General features: G+C 39.6%; 1 protein-coding gene across 2 annotated transcripts in view; it reads left to right on the forward strand.

Annotated features, from left to right (window-relative positions):
• Nucleotides 1-1,261, forward strand: part of LOC125502786 — an 8,333-nt gene extending 7,072 nt beyond the window's left edge. The window contains exon 4 of one of the 2 annotated variants that reach the window (XM_048662057.1): nucleotides 842-1,260. In XM_048662057.1, coding sequence (XP_048518014.1) covers nucleotides 842-1,099 — 258 coding nt within the window. In that variant the 3' untranslated portion in view covers nucleotides 1,100-1,260. Of the gene's footprint in view, nucleotides 1-841 lie in introns of both variants that reach the window. The other variant, XM_048662058.1, reaches the window with a different exon arrangement.

Genomic DNA, 1,261 nt, shown 5'->3' on the forward strand with positions numbered 1-1,261 from the left:
AATTTTGCCTTATGTTTAGGGCGATTTTTGGCTTCTACAGACTTTTTTTCAAACGTTCGTACCTGAGATGCTTTTTAAGCTAGGAAAACGTTTTGGGTTCGTTTTGTTTTTCCAATAGAGCAAAAAAGTTTCTTTAACGGATAACTTTCAAACTAAACTGAAACTCAAAATTTAGAGTATTTTCTTTGAGTTTAAAGCCGACTTTTGCTTTTGCGACACGATTTATTCAAAAATTCGTAGCTCAAAAGTCCTCCATACTAGACAAACGTCCCGTGTATTTTTCTATTGAGAAAAGGAACATATTTTACGAAAATATTGCAAGTCAAATTCGATCCGTTATTTTCCGAAATCTTGCCTTATGTTTAAGGGCGATTTTTGCCTTCTAAAGACGTTCTTTTCAAAAATTCATAGCTCAGAAGTTCTCCAAGCCAGGAAAAGGTTCTGTATATTTTTCAATAGAGACAAAGAGTTTCTTTAACGGAAAACTTGCAAACTAAACTCGAACTCAAAGTTTCGAGTTTCTCCTTTGAGTTTAAAAGCGATTTTTGGCTTCGCGACACTCTTTGTTCAAACATTCGTAACTCAAAATTATTTCAAACTCGAAAAGCGCCCTATGTATTTTTTAATTGAGAAAAATGCACTTTTTCAGACAATTGCAAGCCAAATTCAATCTCAGAGTTTTCGAGATTTCAACACGCGTTTTTTTCAGAGGTTCAGAAGGCGACTTTGGTCTTCCAGACGCGCTTAGTTTGAAAGTTCATAGCTCTAACCCATTTTAATATAGGAAACCATCCTGTACACTCTTCAGTAGACCGAAATAGTCACTAAATCCTCATTACAGGTGGAAAGTGAGGGCGATGACAGGCCGAACATCGAGCAAACGCCTCAAGCCCGAAAGCTAGAGGAAGATAGAATAGAGGTGTCCCCTTTGCCTCCTGCTCTGCCTCCACGACCGCCTCCCAGGCCCCGCTACGATGGAAACAGCAGCTTAAACTCCCGATATCGACCGCAGATTGGTAAGCGCCGAAACCCTCACTTACTGCGACGAAAAAACATGTTTTTCTATCGAAGATGCTTCTTTGAAGCATCGAAAAAGTAGCGTAGAATTTGAAGGACAAAAGCGTTGAAGCGATTTTTAATGAGCCGAGGAATTCCCAGGTTCTTCGCGCCTCTTCAACTGTAAACCGTTTTTTTGGCTCGTTTGTTAATTAACACACACACTCCAGATCATCGGGCTATCGCTGCAATGGGCGATTTTTGT

The sequence above is a fragment of the Dendroctonus ponderosae genome, unplaced genomic scaffold (genome assembly GCF_020466585.1).
Source record: "Dendroctonus ponderosae isolate FM_Combo_2020 unplaced genomic scaffold, Dpon_F_20191213v2 Dpon_F_20191213_10, whole genome shotgun sequence".
NCBI classification, from domain to species: Eukaryota; Metazoa; Arthropoda; class Insecta; order Coleoptera; family Curculionidae; genus Dendroctonus; species Dendroctonus ponderosae.